The sequence below is a fragment of the Ursus arctos genome, unplaced genomic scaffold (genome assembly GCF_023065955.2).
Source record: "Ursus arctos isolate Adak ecotype North America unplaced genomic scaffold, UrsArc2.0 scaffold_1, whole genome shotgun sequence".
NCBI lineage: Eukaryota > Metazoa > Chordata > Mammalia > Carnivora > Ursidae > Ursus > Ursus arctos.
The window spans coordinates 48,516,213-48,536,367 of record NW_026622763.1 but is presented as its reverse complement, the minus strand read 5'-3'; the positions used below and the strand labels follow the sequence as shown (position 1 = coordinate 48,536,367).

At 42.5% G+C, this 20,155-nt stretch overlaps 2 protein-coding genes across 3 annotated transcripts in view; one reads left to right on the top strand and one right to left on the bottom strand.

Annotated features, from left to right (window-relative positions):
* The window catches only part of CERS6 (ceramide synthase 6), a 295,140-nt gene extending 277,772 nt beyond the window's left edge, over nucleotides 1–17,368 (bottom strand). Inside the window, exon 1 of the mRNA XM_026492626.4 lies at nucleotides 17,030–17,368. Coding sequence (XP_026348411.1) covers nucleotides 17,030–17,199 — 170 coding nt within the window. The 5' untranslated portion in view covers nucleotides 17,200–17,368. The remainder of the gene's footprint in view (nucleotides 1–17,029) is intronic.
* Nucleotides 16,369–20,155, top strand: part of STK39 (serine/threonine kinase 39) — a 440,397-nt gene continuing 436,610 nt past the window's right edge. The window contains exon 1 of one of the 2 annotated variants that reach the window (XM_026492623.4): nucleotides 16,369–16,504. The gene's annotated coding sequence lies outside the window, so the exon portion shown is untranslated. Of the gene's footprint in view, nucleotides 16,505–17,576; nucleotides 17,722–20,155 lie in introns of those variants that run through there. The other variant, XM_026492622.4, reaches the window with a different exon arrangement.

Genomic DNA, 20,155 nt, shown 5'->3' with positions numbered 1-20,155 from the left:
GTTATACCACAGAGTTCAAAAAGGCTCTAGAAATTTGTACATAACTGCAGTGCCATTTGAACATTTCAGACTCATATGAAATGGTAATCACAAAATATCGAAGGTTTCATCAATGAAACATATTATTTTTATTTCTTTTAAAGATTTATTTATTTTTTGAGAGAGCAAGTGAGAGGGGGTGGAGGAGGGGCAGAGGGAGAAGAGGAAAGAATCCCAACCAGACTTCCCACTGAGTACAGAGCCCAATGCAGGGCTGGATCTCACAACCCCAAGATCATGACCTGAGCCAAAACCAAGAGCCAGCCACTGAACAGACTGAGCCACCCAGATGCCCCCATATTATTTTTAAAGAAAACCATTCAATTATGCTGTAAGTCCAAAAACAGTAAGAAATTTTAACAAGCTGATTTTACGGTACCCCCCTTTATAAAAATAAACAAAAAATGATCCAATATTTTCTGTGTTTTTGACTAAAGGGCATGAGTAGGACCTAGAACAACCTAGGCATAAAAATCACAAAATAATAAGAAGCAGAAAGCAAATGAAAAAGAATTACCCACAGGAATATAGGAGGTCGTCAAACAAAAATTGTAAAGAAATTGCAAGTCACGTGATCGCATCTCAAAAAAAAAGTCAAAGAAGAGATACTAGGGTTCATAAAAGTGATTACAAAACTACAAAAAAAATTGCAAATGGAAATAGAAGAGAAGGTAAAGATTAAGAAAAGATTAAACAACATGAAAAGCAACAGAATAAACAGGATAAACATAAATCGAAGAGATAACTGTTATTTGGCTAGAGGGAAATTAATAGAACCACATAGAAAAAAATATTAAAATGATTATAGAGAAGAGGTGGATATGAAGGGCAGGCTAAAGAATTCTAACATATTATAATTTGTATTCCTGAAGAAAAGAAATGAACAAATGGAACAGAAAATATAACCAAAGATGGACTTAGCTAAGAAAAATGTAGATTAGAAGGGACATGTTTTTAGGGTGAGTATAATTTTAAAAATACAAACGGAGCAAGTCTTAAAGATATTATTTTCAGGGCACCTGGGTGGCTCAGTCAGTTAAGCATCCGACTATTGATTTCAGCTCAAGTCATGATTTCAAGGTTGCACACTGCGCGTGGAGCCTGTTTAAGATTCTTTCCCTCTGCCCTTCCTCCTCTCACTCTCTTAAAAAAAAAAGTATTTTCAAAACAAATACAGTATCTCTAGATCATAATTACTCAGTATTCAAAATACATGGCTTTTTCAAATCCCAAGTATATGGTAGCTCTGATTTCCTTGTCTCAAACTACAAATCTTCTCAAATCTTCCACATTCAAGGAACAGGATACAGAAGCATTTCAACACGTTTGCCTATCCCCTGCTAACAACCTTAACTTGTTCTTTAAAAAAGGATGTAAAGATACCATATTTTTGTCCCTTTGTTAATGGATAGCCTTATAAAACATTCTCACCAACTACGTAAGGTGGGAAAGAAAAGGTGTGTTTTGACTATGGTTCTCTCTCTCACTTCTTCACGTGGTCTCTCTTTCCTTTGCAAATAATTCTTTAATTTATTCAATTTTATAACCAAATACTAATCAGACTTTGTACATAAACACACACATTTATCCAAGCATGTGCACAAACTTAACAGAAAGATGGTTCCATATGTGCTGGCAAGCACCAAAGTTCCTTCATAAAGAACCAACGACCTTCAGTTGAATATTGGGTTTTGATGCATAGACTAGGAATTAGAGTTGTCTCTTATCTTCACACTGCAAAGAATAAAAAGTTTGTTTCAGGAAAAATAAAGCACTTTTCTAAGAACACCATATGAATGTTTGTTAAGCAAGTGATGATGGTACATTTGAGAGCTGGGTTTACTAACGGTTATTTGCTGAACTAGGGTTTCACCAAGACAGAATTTTAAGCCAAAGTCAGGGTTCTAGGCTCCCTTTTGTTATATACACATGGCAGAGTGTGTTTTTTCTGTCTCTCTTTCCCCCTTTCTCTCTAGGTCTCACTCCCTCCACAAATCTAAACAATGAGCCTCAGAGCCAAAAAGGCTATGGTTAGTTTCACCTGCAAGTATTAAGTATAATCTGTGTCAACTCCCAAAATGTATCATCCTATACTATGTACTTCAGCAGTTCCCATTCAGAGCCCCTTCCTGGCTCTTTTAGGTTGGCTTTTAAAATAGGGCATAAGAATTTCTAGTAGCTAAATGCACCCAATTCAGAAAAGCTTTACACAATTTGAAAGAACTGACATTCCTTAGATTCGACCCTTGAGTAAAGAATTAGACACTGGCTAGAAAATAGAATGGAGATTGATGGAGAGAAAGGCTAACCAGGTTTGGTTCTGCTTTTAATGGAAGATGTTTATCATCTTCAACTCTTGCTAAATAATAATCCACTGTTCTACAATTGTGGAACTTAACCAGTTCTATTTCTTTCTCTCTCTTTTTTTTTATCAGAAAAAATGTCTAAAACCATGAAGTTATTTTTGAAAACAAAAAGAACATTTATTCCATATTATTTATTGTGTATTTTTTAACCCAAAAAAAAAATGAAATAGGAAAGTGTGAGCTGATAGCACTTGTCAACTATCCCTTTAAATGGATTTGGCCCAGACTTGGCTATTGCCATGGGAAATATGAGGAATAACAGAACAGCTGGTAACTCCAGAGCTCAGGACCAAGAGGTAAGGAGGCCAACCAGTCAAGAAATTCCGTTTACCCAGGCTACCTTAGATTTGAACCCAGGGGAGGGTCTGAGCAAGAGGGAGGGGTAAACAGAAGGTATGGAAGTGCTAAGCAAAAAGGAGCTAACAGTTGAAAGGAGTGATAGGCTGTGGTCTTAAATTGGTGCCCCGGTGTCGTCTGCCCGCTCTTACACGGCTTGACTCTGCATCTGGCACGGCAGACTGGGGCAGGCACAGGAACTGCCGCTGCAAGCCGTCTGCCTGCCCAGAAACCCAGGCTAAAGCCTTCCTCTGAGCAAAGCAATGTCTGAGCACTGACATTTCTTAACACTTCCATTGTTCAACTCTTTTTTTTTTTTTTTAAGATTTTATTTATTTATTCGACAGGATAGAGACAGCCAGCGAGAGAGGAAACACAAGCAGGGGGAGTGGGAGAGGAAGAAGCAGGCTCATAGCAGAGGAGCCTGATGTGGGGCTCGATCCCACAACGCCGGGATCACGCCCTGAGCCGAAGGCAGACGCTCAACCGCTGTGCCACCCAGGCGCCCCGATCCATTGTTCAACTCTTAAGATATAGTTCACTGCAATATTTATTTCAGGAGCCCAGTGATTTCAAATATACCACAGGTACCTAACACTAGCAAAAGTGAGCATTACACAGTGTAAGACTCCACAAAACCATGAACATAAAGTACATACACAGAAAACCACTTGACTGCCTGAATGCTCCTTAGAAATAACCGCTGGTTAAAAACCACCACTAGTACATCTATTTTTGCTCTCTTCCCCAGTCCCTTTACAATCCTGCAGGCAGCCATTTAAGTCTGGGTGGAAGGGGGAGGAAAACAGAATGGTGCGTATGAGCTCAGTGATGGAAGAGAAATGTGCTCAGGGGAAACATCACACCAAGAGCTGGCCTCGGTGTCTGCACACGGAGCTCTGCCCTCTGCAGCTCCAACCCACACTTAAAGGGGCGCCCTTCAATCACCTGGAAGAAAAAGGCCATGAAATGTGGTAACTGACAGTGGGCAGGCAGTACCTCGCAGTCACCAGAGAAGCTTCTTTCCACCACCACCTTCACTCACCCTGAGGGAGAGACAGAGTAGCCATTTTTACTGTGAAAACAACCCTGGCTGATGACCAGACCCGCACAGGTTTAACAACCAGGTGAGGTGAACAACTGTTCCAGTTTTTCCTGGACTGAGGTGTTTCCTGGGACAGCCCCAGATAAACTGAAACCAGCGGATCACTGGACAATGGCACTGTGGGAGTGCAGAGCAGCCAGGCCCTGCCAGGACCAAGGAGGGTGGCCAGGACAAGGCTCTTCATCTCTACAAGCTTCAGAATCCTAAAATATAAAATGGAAGGGGAAGATTCTTAGCTCTGCCAGTATTTCTCAGAGTGTGGTTTTCAGAACATCTGTGCCCTAAAACAGCATCTGGCAGTGGTGTTCCAAAAGGCTGGGGGAAGGGCCAGTGGTAGGACAGGGTGCCCCAGTGAGGAGGGCTATTTTGTTTTTTAAAAATTTTATGTATTTATTTGTCAGAGAGAGAAAGAGAAACAGCACAAGCAGGCGGAGCTGCAGGCAGAGGGAGAGCAAGGAGCTTAATGCCGGAATCGATCCCATGACCCTAGGATCATGATCTGAGTCGAAGGCAGACGCTTAACCGACTGAGCCACCCAGTCGTCCCGGGGTTGTTGGTTTTTTTGTTGTTGTTGTTTTTTTTTAAGATTTTATGTATTTATTTTAGAGAGAGAGCACAAGTAGGGTGAGGAGCAGAGGAAGAGGGAAAGGGAGCGAATCTTCAGCAGACTATGCTGAGTGCAGAGCCCAACATGGGGCTTGATCCACAGCCCTGAGATCATGACCTGAGCCGAAACCATGAGTGGGGCACTTAACCAACTGAGCCACGCAAGCACCCTGTGGAGGGGTACTTTTTACACTCTACCATTCTGTGTTTAGAACTGGCTTCACATGGTGCTAATAAAAAGCAGACCAACTTTTAGACAATTTTATTGTTCTTTTTTAAATCTAAAGGTAATGTACCCTCTTACTGCATGCACCTGGTCTCCCACTTTGGTACACCACCTGTGTGTGACACACAACAGACTCATATATTTTTAAGTGAATGACTTTTCAATTTCTTTTCCTTTGACTCTATTAAACTACTACTGAATTAAAAAAGAAGCAGTTTTGGGTAATTTCTCACTCTACAGTGCTGCGGTTTCATCTTTGCCTTACTTCCTCATTTAAAAGACAACCCAAAACAAATGTCATATTTGATCACCCTAAGACACCTTCTATCAATGCCTTAAAAAACTAACAGGCTTGTCAAATTATTTACACAGCAAACTATTTACAAATTATTTTTAAGCTGTTCAGAGCCCAAAAAGTGCCTATAGTAGAAAGCACCTGCCACTGCCTTCTAAACTAATTTGGTCAGGCAAGGTTAGCCGTAGTCACACCAGTGCAAGTTCAAATTTGGGGTGCTTTGTTTCTCTTACAGAAAAAAATACATATATTTGTTATTTTCAGCCAATTTTGAATGTCTGCATTTTCATAAACATGATCCCAGGGATGCTAGACTGGATTTTTTTAGTAAGGATCAAAGACAATCCACGAGGCTTGTAATTCTGAAAGAAATTGATAAATATTCAGTCTCAAGGCTTTCCTTTTTCTTGGAGGCTCTTAATAGAAAAAAATATTTCCGAACCATCTAAATATACAATCTCAGCAAAGTGCATTACATGAGTGTGAGGTGGACGAGGCTAAACTGCGAAGGGTTGTTTTCTGCCGACTACAATTGGAGGGTTCAGAATTTTCCTTAGACGGGAAGAAAGAGAGACAGGGACAGAGAGAGAGTGGAGGAGGTAACAGGGAACGTAAAACCCAAACCCAACCAGTAAAAAGCAAGAAGGGGTCTATCGTACATGTACCTGACACAAAGGTAATGCCAGTAAAGGTTTTCAGAAAGCTAATGATAAAGCCTCATTTCCGGAAATCAGGGCTCCAACAATCACTCAGAAAGCAATGGGGGCGGGGGCACGTGTGCACACCTCGAATAAACCTGAAGAACCAGGAGGAACTACTTCCATAAACTAGGCATTGCTCTAAACACAATGAATGCATTATCTCATTTAATCCTTGCAACAACCCTCTGAGTCAGAAACTGAACGTGAAGAGATTCAGTAATTTGCTCCTAGGTCTGCAGCTGTAGGTAGCATGCCTGGAATTCAGCCCAGGTCCTTAAATCAATAAAAATGGCCAATTTGATATTTGCCATTGCCAGTAACTGAATACCCAATCAATTTTCCCTTGAGTCTATGTGCAATAAAAAAAGACCGTCAGGGCCAGATGGGGCAGTGAGAGAGAGATTGGGATACTTGCATAAAACATCCCTCCACTGAAAGGCAGCTTCCTGAGAAAACTCTAGCTAGAGAAAGACCATCGTCCTGGGCCCTCTCCAAAGGCACTGCCCCCCTGAGAAAGCTTCAGGCTCCACGTGGTACAAAGCTGCCCATCACTGGTCCAAAATCCCACCATTAGAAATAGTTTTCTGCCACCACATACAAGCAAATCTCTGGCCTAAAACCACATTGATATTAACAGTTGAGAAGAAAAGGCTAAGAAGCATTCTCCTCCCTAAATAGGCATAGTGCTGAAGGGATTAGGACTTCGATGCCTGCCTAAAACCCTAAATATTTACTCTTCAACAGAACAAGTAAATCCTCCAGCTTCAGGATCAAATATATAAACAGGTCCTTCTGCCTCACAAACTGCACCCTCTCTCCACCCCTCAACCTCCGTCCCCCCCACACACACTTAACACACTAAATCACATTACAGAACATTACTTCTCAAGTACTAAATACTGTACTACGATGTTATTTTTTATACAATGTGTATTTTTAAGAACCAGTTTTTACTGAGACCCCTTTAAAAAGATTTTCACAGATAGTTTTCCAATATCACAAAGTAGGCGTATTCCCCATTTTGCAAGTAAAGACATCAGATACCAGAGAATATGCTGTCCACTACTATATAGCTGATAAGGAGCAGTGTTTGTTTGGGTTTTAACCCAAGTTCCATAATCTTTGTGATATCCCATCCATTTTCCTTTTAAGTCTCAGAATTAAGAAAGAACATTTGTAATTAATTGCAATAAATGTATAAAACAGTAACAATTTGAATCTACCCACACACTCCAAGATACACACACCCACTGGCAATAAAGTCCTTATATTCTCTTAATGCCCATAATGCCTAAGCTCGGAATGCTTGGTTCTCAGTTTCCCTTCACTCAAGCTATTGTGTCCAAAACTGCCACTCTGCTTAAACCACCAAGTCACTTTATTTTGCTTTGTAATGGTGATCTATGAAGACAAGATCTACAGAGCCACTTGGCTGGCAGCTTTTACTCTGGTACTTGCCAGCGTGTCCCTAGACAAGACTTTCGATGGTTTTCTCCATCCCCACCCCCACTCTTACCACCATGCTTCTCCTCTGCTCTCAGGACCATCTTGTGTTTTTAAAGGAAGAATGGAAGGGGAGAGAGAAAGAAGAAGACAAAGGAAGGGGGGGGGGGCAGAATCCCAATCACAGCTTCAGGACGGCAACAGGAGCTTTGTAACCTGAAAACCTCAAAGATAAGATGTGACATTTATGCAGATGCTGGCAAGTCACAAACAAATGTTATTCCTAGGTCACCGCGTGAACAGGCTTACCTAGTAAAGGAACACATCCTTCCTGTAATGAAAAAGCATTTGTGTATCTCTAACCCCACCCCTGCCAAAATCACCTCACAATCCATTTCTGAGGTAATAAAAGCAAAAGTAGGAATCAGAAGCAGGAGTGGTTCAGGAGAAGTCCATTTTGAAGGCTAGTGGTGAGAAAAAGAAAGTTCTCCTTAAAAAAAAAAAATGCCCCAAATATTCTCATAGATGAATTATAGGAAGCAGTGTTTTGTACAATGACCAAACATTAGCATAAACTTTGGAAACTACTTTTCAATAATATATGTACCTGCCTATGCTTACTATTGATTACCCTATAGTATGCAGCATTTGAGTAAAATCATGTTCCGATTTTCAAATATTTAAATTATTTGCTTATAAAACAGATGTCAATTTAAACTGAAAGACAAAGAAGAGGGTCAGGTCTGATCTTCTTCCCCAGAAAAGCTTCCACTGGATATATCTGTGGCCTAGGCCACCTGCCTTACTAGAATTTTATCCTATCATCCTGATTTGTTTTAAATGGATTGTGAACTCACTAGGATGCCTTTACTTTAATCCCAGAGCTGGATCCTCTGAAACTGTGCTTCTCTAAAGACACTGTATTCTCTTCTGTACCTGCCAACTTACTATTATTAAATAGTAATCACCTCTCCCCAAACTATGGTGATTCTGGTGAGAAGGGCTCTCCTAGTCCACAAAGGGCTCATGCATTTTAAAAGAAAACAAACACTGAAACAAAATAGTGCTTGATGAAACTGAGATCAAGAGGACTGGGTTGTTTGTTCCTAACCAGAAAATCGTCAAGCCTAGAACATGAAACCAATTATTTCTAGGAAGTGACTTTTTTTAAGTCCGTGAATCTTCTTTATTTTTCTGTTCTTTTTAGTTGTGGTAAAGTACACATAACATGAAATTTACCATCCTAACCATTTTTAAGTGTACCGTCGCATTGAGTACATGCACATGGAGCAACCACCCCACCAATCTAATCTACTTCCAGAGCTCTTTTCATCTTACAAAAATGAAACTCTATACCCATGAAACACTAACTCGCCATCGCTGCCTCTCCTCAGCCCTGGCAAACATTCTGCTTTCTGTCTCTGACTCTGGCTACCGCAGGTACCTCATATGAGTGTGATCACACGGTGTTTGTCTTTTCGTAACTGGCTTATTCGACTGAGCATACTGTCCGCAAGGTTCGTCCACGCTTTAGTCTGTCTCAGAACCCTCCCTTTTCAAGGCTGAATGATACTGTATTGAATGTACACACCACAGTTCATTTATCCATTCATCTGTCAAGGGACAGGGGGTTGCTTCCACTTTTTGGCCATTGTGAATAATGTTGCTAAGAATGTTAAGTGTGCAAATACCTTTTGGAGACTGCTTTCAATTCTTTTGGGCATATACCAGAAGTGGAATTGCTGATTATATGACAATTCTATTTTTAATTTTTTGAACATATTCCTTATTCTTTTCTACAGTGGCTGTACCCTTTATATTCCCACCACCAAAGCCCAGGGTTCCAATTTCTCCACATCCTCACCAATACTTGTTTGTTTCTGCCTGCCTTCTTTCTTACCTTTTCTTTCTTTATTTTTCTTTCTTTCTTTCTCTTTCCTTCCTTCCTTCCTTCTTTTTCCTTCCTTCCTTGCAGCCATCCTAATGAGTGTGAGGTGGTATCTCACTGTGGTTTTCATGTCTATTTCCCTAATGATTAGTGTCTAATAAGTCACTTTTAACTGAACATTCAGAGAAACAACGCAAGAATTTAGGCTCTATCTCTGAGTTTTCCTTCATAAAAACCCATTCAGTCTTAATCCCTCAAACTTCCTCCCAGCCCTTTCTCTCTGCCTCATCCTCCATAATAAAGTCAGGATATTATACTATTTCATCCTCTTGACTGCATCCCTTCCACTGTGTGGAATCTGAGAGGCTTCCTGCCTGATGATGATGACTCAGGTTATAGAGGAGAGGCTGAAAGCAGAAAGAAACAAAAAGTGTAAACACAGGACCCAAGAAACAGACTAAAACAAGACCATTCTGCATTAAAAAAAAAATAATTCAAAGGCCACCACTTTCCTACCAAAAAAGTTGGAAGGTTTATCCCAACAGGAAAACATACATGAATTCACGGAAAGTGAAATATAAATGACTAGTAAATATTTGAAGTAAGTTCATCATGAATAACAAAATATACAGCAGTAACTTTTTTTCAACTTGCAAAGCAAAAATTTCTTCAAATGATAATAATTTGCATGTTGATAAGAAAGTACAAATGGATATAATCTTTCTGGACACTAATCTCATAATTTGTGTCTATCAAGAACACTAAAATATTTACCGTTTGGGGCTCAGAAATGCCACTTCTAGGAAACATCCCTTAGGAAGTCACCAGAAGTTGAAAGATTTATATACACAAACTGGAAACAGCCTAAATGTCCAACAACAATATAGAGACTGGTTAAAGGAATTACGGTAGATCAACAACATCATCTCATGATGTTTACTTTAAAACAGATCACCAAAATTACTAGGAGATCAAAAAATCTGGTTCCAAATGCCTATTTTGCTATTTTTAAGCCGTGTGAAGCTAGGTACATCTCCTAAATTCTCAATCCTTAGTGTCATCTGTAAAATATTGAGAAAATTAATGTCTACCTCACAGGGCTTAGGAGAGGATTAAATGAAGTAGATGATGTAAAGTGATAAACTCATATTAAGAAACACATTGTTGGGGTGCCTGGGTGGCACAGCAGTTAAGCGTCTGCCTTTGGCTCAGGGTGTGATCCCGGCGCTATGGGATCGAGCCCCACATCAGGCTCCTCCGCTAGGAGCCTGCTTCTTCCTCTCCCACTCCTCCTGCTTGTGTTCCCTCTCTCGCTGGCTGTCTCTATCTCTGTCGAATAAATAAATAAAATCTTTAAAAAAAAAAAAAAAAAGAAGCACATTGTTGCTATTATTACTTTCAAAATTAAAATTAAAAAGTTATTCATTAAAAACTGCAGTCATTCACAATCGTCAAACATAAGGGAAAAAAATGGTGAGCATGAAGTCACAGGCTTTGGACTGTGTACCTTGGCATTCAATCGTCCAGAGCAGTACTCATGAGCCACCCCAAAAAGACATTGTGAGAATGACCACTTGTGTTCAGTCAAGCCAAAGCCTAGGTATATGAAGTCAATGAAGATTACAATAGCAGGTAAGAGTAACAACAAAAGAGTTGGTGAAATTTTTTTAGGGGGGAGGGGCAAAGACAAAAGGATAAAATCTTAGGAATAAGGGTTCTTAGGGAATCACTAGTATAGAAGGATCCTTGTGCTACAAGAAGCAATCTTGTTTACTTATTTTTATTAAAAAAAAAAAAAAAAGACTGCCTAGAAACATGAAATGACACAACTAGTCACTGGCAAACAAAATGTGAAACCCCAATATCCTGACTCAAAAGTGTCTAAGAAATGAACTGATCAAATGAAGATGGGAGGGAGGAAAAAAACAATAAAATTTTGAGAGTCATGACTTTGTAAGAAATAGATGACCAAAGGCTTTAGAAAATCTAATTTGGCCTAGTGATAGAAGAAGTAATTTAAGCACATGTAATAAATATTTAGAATCTTCTATGTGCCCAATGGGCCCAGATTCACAAGCTCACCAACAAAGTGTGACGGGGTAAGTGAAACAAGTGACTAGAGCCTGAGGACAGTGATCTCTTATATAAGCCATGGGACAGGTCTGCTGATAGAAGAAATTCACCTTAAACCCCATTTCCTTTCCACTGACACCTGCCTTCCTCCACCACCGAAGAGAAATCACTTACAAACTAGAATCCAACAGAAAAAAAAACCCAACCCCATCCATGAAGAATTCAGATACTTTCAAGAGTCATAAGCGAACTCCAAGTGCTAGTGTCATTAATCCCTGATGACATGAAATCATTTGTGATAATTTAAAGTTATCTCACCTGCCCTCCTCACCATTCTAAGGCACTAGCCATTAAGAGTAACGTGATGCCTTTTATCCATACATCAATCTACTACAAATAGCTAAACTATTGCACGCTGTAAATGCCAACCTTTTATTTTGCCAGATGAGAAAGCTGTGCTAAGGCTCTGCAAAGAATACCATCCCTCTGGTTTTAGGTTGTTTTCCAACAGAGCATCCATTGTAATCCAACTTTCCTTTACCAGTCAGAAACGGTAGGAGCAACCTATTGTCTCTGACCCCAACTCTTGCTTCTAACACCAGTCTGGAAAAGCAGGTATCCATAGTTTTAATCTGACTCACACCGCATTTAACAAGTGGAACAGATATATTTATAGAGTGAGATATCCAAGACAGAATGCATGAGAAAAACCGTTCCCATATGCAAATGGTTATCAAATACTCTGTCTTGGTCCATTCAGGCTGTTATAACAAAATATTATAGGCTGGGTGGCTTATAAACAACAGAAATTTATTTGTCACAGTTCCGGAGACTGGGGAATCCAAGATCAAGGCACCAGTCGATCCGGTGTCTGGTGAGAACGACCTTCCAGGTTCACAGACAGCCATCTTTCCACTGTGCCCTCACGTGGCTGGCGGAAGAGGCAGGGAACTCTCTGAGGTCTTTTTTATAAGGGCACGAATCCTGTTCACAAAGGCTCCACCCTCCCGGCCTAATCACCTCCCAAAGTCCCCACCTCCTAATAGCATTACCTTGGTGTTTAGGATGGCAACTTACGAATTCTGAGGGGACAGAAAAATTCAGTCAGTCGCAAATTCTTTCAAAATACATCAGATGACATCAGTCTCTTCATTACAAGGTACATTACAGGAATATCCTTCAGAAATCAAACCCACCTTACACTCAGCTTTTTCATGGCAGACGTTCACTCATACCTCTCCTCTCCCCTCTAACCATCAGGAATACATTCTCATTCATTTTCCCTCCCTTCCTTCCCCTCCCCCCTCTTCTCAGGGCCTCACCCAAGGCGGCTAGCAAGGCCAAGATACTAAGTAAATCCATAAGAAAAAGCCCAGTGGACAGACCTTCCCTTTGACACTACTGAGACACTATTGTTCCTTGAAGGTCTGAGGGCAGCAGGTCATTTGACTGAATGAGCCAAGCAAGACTGGTGTCAGCCTCCTGAAAAATGACACTTCTCACATAGCTTGGCACTCTGAGAGACAACCTGACAGGAATGAGTTTCTCATTTCACATCTAGTCATCACAAGAGGTGCCAGGTCAATTCTAGGGTCTATCTAAACAGGGTCTGAGGAAAGAGAGCAACAGCTTTCTCTGCAGAATCATCTCTGTGGACTATTCTGAAATACTGTAGCTTTTTGGAGCACAAATGATAATAGCCCAAACGATTCTTCTAATTCAAATCACAATTGAAAAATACAAGAAACAAAACAACCAGCTAAAATATTTGTATGAAAAAAAAACTCTTTATTCTTAGATGACTTATTTCTACCTGCAAAAAATGACATTTAACCTGCTCAAAGTTTCATGAGATAATAATTAGCAAACTTGAAATATATAGACTACCTACAGGAATCAGATAATTGAGGGGCTGAAAGCAATCTTAGATTACAAAGGCCATCTGCTTCACTGCATAGATGAGAAAATAGAGAGAAATTAGGTGGCTGCCCCAGGTTGAGGTAAGTTTGACTAGAATTTGAATGTTCTGATTTTCAATCGATACTTCCTGCATCTCTCTCCTAAAACCACATGGAAGAAAATGTATTAACATTACCTGTTTCAGCAATAACTCCAGGAATTTTTATTCCCAAAAAGAAATTCAGCAGAACTTAATCCCACATTTATGAATACTATAGCAACACATTTTTTTAAAGATTTTATTTGAGAAAGAAAGCACATGAGCGGGGAGAGGGGCAAAGGGAGAGGGAGAGGGAGAAGCAGACCCCTGCTGAGCACGGACAGAGCTTCACACAGGGCCTAATCCCAGGACCCGGAGACCATGACCTGAGATGAAGTCAGAGGCTTAACCGACTAAGCCACCCAGGCACCCCTACAGCAATACATCTTAAAAAGTGAATTGAAAGAAACTATTTATCATAATTCCATAGAATGGCTTATTAAGACTAAACAAGTGTTAAATAAAAAAAATCATCAAACATGATAATGCGACATTATTAAATATTTTGATCGTTATGAGCACTAACGCATAGAATTGTTGAATCACTATATTGCACACCTGAAACTAATATAACACTGTATGTTGACTATACTGAAATTAAAATTCTTCAAAATTGTAAAATAATAAATAATATTTTGTTCCTTGTCATCAAGCTAACTACATAACAGTATACCCTACAATTCTCATTCTAGGAGAAACCATGAAGTTTTGTTTTAACAACAGATATTTTACTTTGTCAATCAAGTAATATCTATAGTGGCCCTTTCGGTTCTACCCAGAGTTAAGTACAGTATAAAGGTTATGCTAAAAACCACCAAGCTTAGGGCTATTCAGAGACTCAGCCAAAAATCACTGAATTTAGGCTGCTCCATTTTTAACCAACCATGCTGGGCATCCATATTGTTGCCCATATGGTACTATAACACGGCATCATTCTGGCCACCAATGCCTCCACTGTCAGCACCCCAACAGTAGAGTGCAAACAAAAAAATAAGCCTGTTCAATGGAGCAGAGCTCAATTCAGTCCACTCTTTAGTATTCTCTTTATAAAGAGAAAAACATAAGACTAAGGAGAAGGTATTCAAATTCACAATTTGGGCCTCAACAAGGGCATTACAGACCCCATTTAATGGAAATAAAGATCTTGGATAATGAGATATTTCACAGATACGTTCTTAGCTTTGAAATAAATGACAACAGAAGCATAAAAAGAATAGAATCCTAGAAAGTAAAATAGATTTTTTAAATATTTATTTATTTAAGTAATCTCTACACCCAAGGTGGGGCTCAAATGACCCCAAGATCAAGAGTTGCATGCTCCTCCAAGTGAGCCAGCCAGGCACCCCAAAAATGAAAAATAAATTTAAGAAAAAGGAAGAGAATCTGGAGGAAATTATTTCTATGACAAAAGCATTTTATTTTACAAAGGGACTCATAACAGGCTTCTTTAGGTCATGCTATACATTACAGAATACTGCAAAAGAAAGATTTAAGCACATGTTAGAGGGGTACTGAAAGTGAGTTGTATCAATAACAACAATATCAGCTGATTCAAGTTCAGGCCCTTGATGGAGGCTGAATTGAAGGCCACAGGTTGGATGCCAGAATGTGTTATTTAGGTGTGAGAGGAGGAGAAACATGCAGAACTTGTAATTTTGGTTCCAACTACACACTTGAATTTTCAGAGGCTTGAGAGTCTGAATGGTTAAAGACAGAGCTGTCACTACTATATAAGAAGAAACAAAGTAGACACCGTTTCAAAAGTCAGCAGCATCGTGTGGTATATGGGCTATACTGGATTACTATTCTGAACATTAATCACAAACTTTCAGTTCCCATACAGGCCATTAAATTCACTTCCACTTGAATCAATGGCCTGAAAGAAACTGGAAAACTCTCTACCTAGCAATATGAGGACATTTGCTGTGACTGATAGTTGAAAGCAGCTGACCCTTTTGTATAAACTCTAAGTCAAGTCATGGGATTGTGCAAAGGAAGAAAGAAAATGTTCAGGAAGAGGAATAACAAACTTCCAGTTTTCAATTGGAATTACATCCGTTTTTAAGTTTTTTACGGCAGAGAAAGTCTAAGTACAAAGCTAAATTTACTTTTTTTCAACCTAATGAATAGCTTGAAATCAGCTTTCTGCATATAGGTCATTAGCTGACACGCTTTTGTTATCCAAAACATAAGACTACACACCTTTTTCAAATGCATTTGCTGACTACAAGTGATCCCAGGCAGAACTGATCAGACGTCCTAAGGCAACTGTGTGTGGAGCCCCTACTAAGGATCAACACGGAACAACCTGCTGATTCTGAGAGGCTGTTTTTGGAGAGATTGCAAAGTTAGACATGAGCTCCTATTTTCCGTAAGTAAACATTTGCTCTAGAAGCAACTCTAACCTGCAAACACACCCACTTTTTCACAGTAAGTCTCCGTGCTAGATAGGATCAATGAGGTATCTGTGCTGGATTTCAATCATTTTAAAATAGGTCTTAAAATCTGTTCCTTTGTGCATTTCAATCTCTGCATGTGAACAGCTGACTTCGTTCAGAAGCACCAGTATTGACCGTTGAAAAATACACCTTCCTTAAACAAGATATTTTTTGTTCCCATGAAGCTTTTTCTGTTGCCATTTCCAGAAACAAATGACACAAAAGGCAAATTCTGCCATTCTCAATAGCGGTTTTAGACAAACAGAAACAGCAAACAAAATAACAGCAAAAGCTTAAGAAACAAAACCAAGGGTGAGTTGGGGGCAGGGGAAGAGAGGTGGAGTGGACCTGAGAAATGGAGTCTAAACTCTGTGGTCTCAGAAATTCAGCCTTTACCGATGAATGGGGGGCTGGGTGAGGAGAGGGAGGAGAGGCGAGGTTTTCAGTTGAGGAAAAGAATTATGTGCTGCTGTCCTGGTTTTGTTTCAATAGCTCCCGGGCAGTGCACAGCACGCAAAATCGAGTTTTGTGACTAAGACTGATTCAATGAGAGTAACACAAGTTTGTTCATGACACAATGGAGCTACGAACCAAATCCGGAAATTATACAAACAATAAATAACAGTTCTTTAAAATGTTTTAAGTGCCTCTGGTACAAAAGTGTACGGTTATTCATAGGAAGCATCTATCTATTTAACATCACCATGTTGCCCGCTCTGCACGCGTCCTGCCATATCCTCTTTTAAGAAAACCGCTAATGACCTAGAGTGCTGGAAGCCTAAAAACTATTGTCATGTATCTCCCCGGACCGTGAGCCTGATACTCAGTGTCACTGATAGAAAAGAAACAGCGGCCAGAAGCCCAGGAGTCCCTGGCGAATTCTTCTGAAGCACAGCCCCGACAATCCGCGTGCCGGAGTGAAAGGACTGGAAGTGTGCACGGTCCCTCCGCCCTCCCGGCCGCGCGTCCGCAACGTTCCAGGCTGTCAGGTGGGTGGCGACGAGCCTCGGCGGGGAAGCCCTGCCCGGCAGCGCGGCAGCCCGCGGGGCGGAGAGGGGCCAGCCCCGCGGAGTGCGCCGCGTCCCGAGGCCGGCCGGCGCTCACCTTTGTTCGCCGGCGCCGGCGGCGGGGAGAGAGGCGGGCCAAGGAGGGGTGCGCAGGGCGACCCCAACGCTCCGCGGCCCCTCCCAGGCGCCCCGGAGGAAATCCGTAGGCTAGCTAGATCCTCCCAGGCTCCCCGAACGGCAGCCGGGCTGAGGGGTCAGCAACCCCTCGCCGAACACAAAGGTTGGGAGAAGCGAGCGCGAGCGCTGCGGGCGCGGGTGCGTGCGCCACAGAGCACGCGAGTGTGCGTGTGCGCGCGAATGTGCGCGCCCGGGTTCGTGTGCCTGTGTGTGTGTGTGTGTGTGTGAGAGAGAGAGAGAGAAAGAGAGGGAGAGAGAGAGAGAGAGAGAGAGAGAGAGAGTGTGTGTGTGTGTGTAGGGGGAGGGGAGGAGCGCTCGAGCCCTTCTTACCTCTCGAAGATGAGCCGCACCATGAAGATGCAGAAGGCCAGGGGGAAGGCGAGATAGAGGTCCTCAGCCTGCGGGAAGGTGGCTTCATCCGTGTTCTTCAGGTCCGCCCAGGTGACATTGTGTGGGAGCCAAAACCTCTCGTTCCAGAACCAGGCTAAGATCCCTGCCATCTTGCTTTGTCCACTCCAATCGTGGGCTCCCGTGGCCCGCCGAGCTTTCCGCCGCGCAGGGCGCCGGGGGATGCGCGCGCGGCTGGCCCGAGCCTGTGCCGCCGCCGCCTCCGCGACCGCTGCTCTCGAAGGCTCGCGGCGAGCCCCGGTTCTCTCCTCCCTCTGGCCGCGCTGGGGAAAGGAGCCGCCTAGCCCGTCACATGGCAGCCTGGGCCGCTCGTCCTGATTGGCTCGCCCACGCGTCAAGCAGGGAGGCACACGCGGCCAGCTCGCCCACGCCCGGAGGGTAGGGCGCAGCCGCTGCGCCCCAGGCGCAGGAGCTCGGCTCCCGGGAGTGCCGGCCGGTCCTGCGCTCCCCGCGCTCGAGCTCCGCGCGTAGGACAGCGACCTGGGGCAGGCACCCCAAATCCGCCCTAGCCTGCCGGCTTCCTCGCACATGCTCAGAACGCCGGTTCCTGCCCCCATTGGAGTTTCAGGGGTCTCAGTCCGCTTCCTGGGCGCCTACATGTGTTGGGAAGGCAGGTAGGGGTCGGGGCCGATCTTCAGAACCACCCCTGCATTGAGAGAGAACAGCAAAAGAAGAAGTAGGGGGCTCAAGGAGCAAAGGAGGAAGAAGTAGCAGAGAAAGGGCCATGCAGTCCCGCGCTTGGAGAGGCAGGGTGAAAATCAGGAACTGGGGCGGGATGGTTTGGCAAGAGTCTGCCTCTACCCCATCCCTGCCTTTTCCCCATCCCTGACTTTCTGGCCTCTTTTGCTACTGCTCATCACCACACCAGTTACCCCCAGGGAACAAGGCCCTCTATTTTAATCTATGAGGTGGTGGATGAAATTAGGCACTTAGGTGCTATTTGCTAATGATAATGGGGACTGATAATGATGATGATGGCAACTCGGCATTCTATAAAACTGGCACTCTAAAGGAACGTCTCAGAAAATGCCACCGGGCCACATTTTCGCTTCACATGGATCAATAGAGAACCTCCACTCTGCTATTTGACAGGTTATTATTCCTACTTTTTGAATCTGAAACCTTTAAGGTGTTAGGTGTATAAGGCCTAGCCCAGGCATCTTCACTCCCACAGTACATTTCCTCATTGATACAGTCAGCCATGTGGGTCAGTTCAGTGGCCCATGCAGACCTGGTTCTGGGGGTATTTTGTTCATTTTTCTCACAATCATTCCTTTTCTGCCTGGTTCTGCCAGTAGGCTGTAGTGGACACTTCCAAGAGGCATATAAACAGTCCCTTAACACACGCTTCTTTATTCTCCCTTCCCCACCGACCACCACCCTCTTTTCACCCCTTCCCTTTAAAGTAAAACTCAAAAGAATTGCCTGTGGTTACTCCTTACAGTTTCTCTCGCCTCCATTCTCTTCTGAACTTCCATTTGAGCATTTGCCTCTCTCTACTGCCCTGAACTGCTCAAGCTCACCGATGATCTCCTTGCTGCTTACCAAAGGTCGGTTCTCAATACCGCTGTCAGCAACATTTGGCCAAGTTGTTCAGTTCCTGCCTCTTGAAACACCTCCTTGTCTTGGCTTCCAGAAACCACATTCTTCTGGTTTTCCTCCTACTTCATGGCCAGGTATGCTGAGTATACTTTTTGGTCCTTTTCACCTTCCTAACCCCTTAGAGTGGAGTGGCCTTGGAGTTGGTCTTTTGTGCCCTTCACTTTTCTATCTACATATAATCACTTGGTGATCTTATCCAGTCCCATGGCCTTCAATGTCATACTGATTGCTCCCTCTTCATATCTCTAACCATGAACTCCTCCTTAAACTTCAGTCTCCTAAATTCACTATCAATTCGGCAACTCCACTTGGATGTCTAAGAGCCATTTCCTATCCAAACTACTAATCTTTCCTCTAATTTTTTTTCTCCTGTCATCTTGGCTCAGGCCAAAAACCTGGAAGCATCTTCCTAATGATTGATTTCTAATCTCCTCAGATGTCCTTCCTTATCCATAATAAATCTTGTCAGCTCCATCTTTAAACCAGAATCACACCATCTCTCATCACCTCTTCTGCTGCCATCTTGGTCCAAACCATAAACACTGCTCACCTGAGTTATACCAGTAGCCTCCTAACTCCCAAGTTTCAGCTCTTATCCCTTTGAAATCTACTGTCAGCCGGTGATCCTGCAGAAATGGAAGTCAGCTCACTTCTGTACTTAAAGCCCTACTGCTACCCCATCCCTCCCTAAGTAAAAGCTAAAGATACCTCAATGTCCAAAGGTATTTGGCTCCATATTAATTCTCTGACCTCATCTACTCTCTTCTCTCTCATCTGCCTCTCCCTTCCTCTGCTCTGGTCACCCTGGTCTCTCTGGCCTTCTTGGAAAACATCTAGCATGCCTTAATGCCTGTGCACTTGATTTTCTCTATCTCTGCAACTCGGCCCCCCACCCCCCAAATGTCCATACCTACTCTTGCTATAACGTTACTTACTCCACGAAGTCTTCCCTGGCCACCCTGGTTAATGCACAAGCCTCACCCCCACCCCCACTCTTCCTATCTAACTTTCCTGCTTTCTGTTCGCCCAAAGCATTTATCACTACCTAACACAATATATATTTTACTTATTTCTTTATTAGGCTCACACACGCACTAAAAGGTAAGCTTCAAAAAGTCTGAGATTTGTACCTATCACTATTCTTTTTTTTTTTAAGATTTTATTTATTTATTAGACACAGAGCACAAGCAGAAGGAGAGGCAGGCAGAGGGAGAGGGAGAAACAGGCCCCCTATGGAGCAGGGAGCCCAATGCAGGGTTTGATCCCAGGACCCAAGTATCATGACCTGAGCTGAAGGCAGACACTTAACCACTTAACCAACTGAGCCACCCAGGTGCCGCTGTACCTATCACTATTCTATCCCTAGCCCTTAAAATAGTGCCCAGCACATAGTAGGTACTCAGTAAACTTGAATTAATGAATCAACATCACTCAATCTCATAGAAA